The 2,698-nt window shown below is 40.4% G+C and overlaps 1 protein-coding gene across 1 annotated transcript in view; it reads left to right on the top strand.

Annotated features, from left to right (window-relative positions):
* Positions 1 to 1,546, top strand: part of HSPA14 (heat shock protein family A (Hsp70) member 14) — a 39,246-nt gene extending 37,700 nt beyond the window's left edge. The window contains exon 13 of the mRNA XM_019509336.1: positions 829 to 1,546. Coding sequence (XP_019364881.1) covers positions 829 to 907 — 79 coding nt within the window. The 3' untranslated portion in view covers positions 908 to 1,546. The remainder of the gene's footprint in view (positions 1 to 828) is intronic.
* Positions 1,547 to 2,698: the final 1,152 nt, after the last annotated feature.

Genomic DNA, 2,698 nt, shown 5'->3' with positions numbered 1-2,698 from the left:
CTACTTCACTGTCAGGGCGGCTAGGATCTGCAACCAACTTCCAAGAGAAGTGGTGGTGGCTCCTACCTTGGGGGTCTTCAAGAGGAGGCTAGATGTACACCTTGCTGGGGTCGTTTGACCCCAGTACTCTTTCCTGCCCATGGCAGGGGGTCGGACTTGATGATCTGCTTGGGTCCCTTTCGACCCTACTAACTATGAAACTATGAAATTTTACTTAGGTCATCAAAGAAGAAGATATGGTCTCTTTTGTATAAGGCTTTTGGAGGATAAGACTTTCTGAATTTAAGGAATCATTGTCAATTTAGTTCAAATATTTTACAGATATTTTATAGATTGGAAGTTAGATTTTTTTAATCTCCCCGTTCTAAAAGAGCAGTATCTTTGCATTCCTTTAATACAGGAGGAGGTAGTGGTCTCTTTGAAACTGTCCCCCTTTCTTACAAACTGATTAGAGTTTTAAAATATGTATCTTTGGTGACTTCACTCAAAATCTCCATTTTTAAAAACTCTAAACTAAACACTTAGGCAAAAATCAAAAGAATCAAAAATGTTGATAGCTCACACTTCTCTGTTTTTATTTTGAACTGTATTCCAGACTCTCTATTACCATATCTACAGGTAACAAATAAGAATTCATGGCCAAAGACGGGAAAATTAGCAAGAGCAAATTAACTTTTATTGATAAAGCAGTTTTTTCATTGATATTTAAACATCCCCTCTTCCTTCACAAAAGTGTTTTTAATTCTGTTTTTATTAGTAAAACTTTCACGCGAGTCACTTTTTTTGAAAGATTTTTTTTTTTTTTCAATGTGTTTTTCTTCTCTTTAGGGATGGGTCCTTGCACATCACATGCACAGATCAAGACACAGGAAAGTGTGAAGTCATCACTGTTGAAGTGGCATCCTAGTCCTATTTAAAAGGAGCTTCTTTGTCTGGTTTGGCTTGGTTTGTCATTTCCCCTCCCTCCCCAAAATTGTCTTTATTTTAAAGATTCTTTTTAATGAGCTATGTCAGGCTGGAATAAATTGCAGTAAAACTTTTTACCACCAAAGCTGTTTTTAAATAAAAATACTGTATAGAAGGTTACCCTTACTCTTCAGACACTGGAGAGTCAAATAGTTACTGGTTCAATGCTCAAAAAAGGGATGGGGAAATCCCAGAGAGAAAACCATTAGACTTATTCAGTAATAAGGTTTATTACCCGGTAGGACCCAAAATACAGAAAGAATCCCCCTCAAGTCAAGTGACCTGTTAAGGGTTCTAGTCCCCTGTGTGTCTAACTTAAAAAATGTTGCATCTGTTTGGAACTAGTCAACGCTGGTAGTCTTTAAACAACCAAAAACAAACCAATTCTCTGTTGGGGTGGGGACTTACAGTGTATATCCAACTGTATGGAGCATTAGTCTTAAAATGGCTACCTGTCGGAATTGGGGTTCTGATGTAGATCAGATGCATTTTGGGTTATGTGAAATGTGTCTGTTAAGCACTTGTGTGCTTCTTTACTTAAGTAAAAGTAATAAACTATTTTATTCTATATTTATATAAATATAAAAAGCGTGTGTATGTATAGATGTTGATGTATTCCATTCTTAAGCTTGGGAAATCTGTCTCTCCCCATACCTTTTTAAGACCATAAATTCAGAATACTACATTTTTATCCACCACAAAGCCTGGCAGATTCCTTTCCTTAAAGGCAGCATAGTAAAAAAGGGGCTGCAGAGACACAGGGATGCATTTTGTAACTATTGCAACCTAACCTGCAGTTCACACACGCATCCAGTCAGCTCACAGGATCAGGCTTGGTCTTTTCAAACAAGAGAAATGTTAAAATTGATGCTGTACCAACCTTAAAAATCAAAGAATCGTGGAAAGCTAGAGGTGGAAGGAACTTCAGGAGGTCTAGTCCAGTGGTTCTGAACCTTTTTTGTACCAGGACCCATTTGTAAACATCGCTGGCCAGTCCCAACCAGTACCTCTCACTCCCAACCAACCCCTTTGTGTAGGGCAGGGGGTGGTGTGGGGCATGAGGGGACCCCTAGCAGCCCCTTGCAGGCTGGAAGTCTTACAGCTTGCAAGGGAAAAACCACAGTTTCCCGTGTTTTTCTCCTTTAAAAATGGATTCTCCTTTAAACTTTGTTGATCTACTTTTTAAAGTTTGTGCATGACCCTTTCATATATTCTTGCGACCCACTCTTTTGAGTCACGACCCGTTGGTTGAGAAACCCTGCTGTAGTCCAACCCCATGCTCAAAGCAGAGCCATCCTCAACTAGATCAAGGCTTTGTTATAACCAGGCTCTTAAACTTCCAAGGATGGAGATTCCACAACCGCTCTGGGTAGCTTGTTCCCGTGCGTTACTACCTTCCTGGTTGAGAGGTTTTTCCTAATATCTAACCTAAACTTCCCTTGCTGCAACTGAAGGCCATTGCTCTTTGTTCTGTCATCTGCCACCACTGAGAACAGTCCAGTTCCATCCTCTTTGGAACCAACATTCAGGTAGTTGAAGGTTGCTATCAAATCCCCCATCAGTCTTTTCTCCAGACTAAATAAGCCTGATTCCCACAGCCTCTCCAAGTCATGTGCCTGAGCCCCCTAACCCTTTTTGTTGCCTTCCACTGGACTCTTTAATCTGTCCACATTCTTTAGTTTTGGGTCCCCCACTACAGAAACGCAGTACTCCAGATGTGGCCTCACCAGTG

Source organism: Gavialis gangeticus, unplaced genomic scaffold (assembly GCF_001723915.1).
Source record: "Gavialis gangeticus isolate Ggan-Ray unplaced genomic scaffold, GavGan_comp1, whole genome shotgun sequence".
Taxonomy (NCBI): Eukaryota; Metazoa; Chordata; order Crocodylia; family Gavialidae; genus Gavialis; species Gavialis gangeticus.
This window is presented reverse-complemented; position numbering and strand designations above follow the sequence as displayed.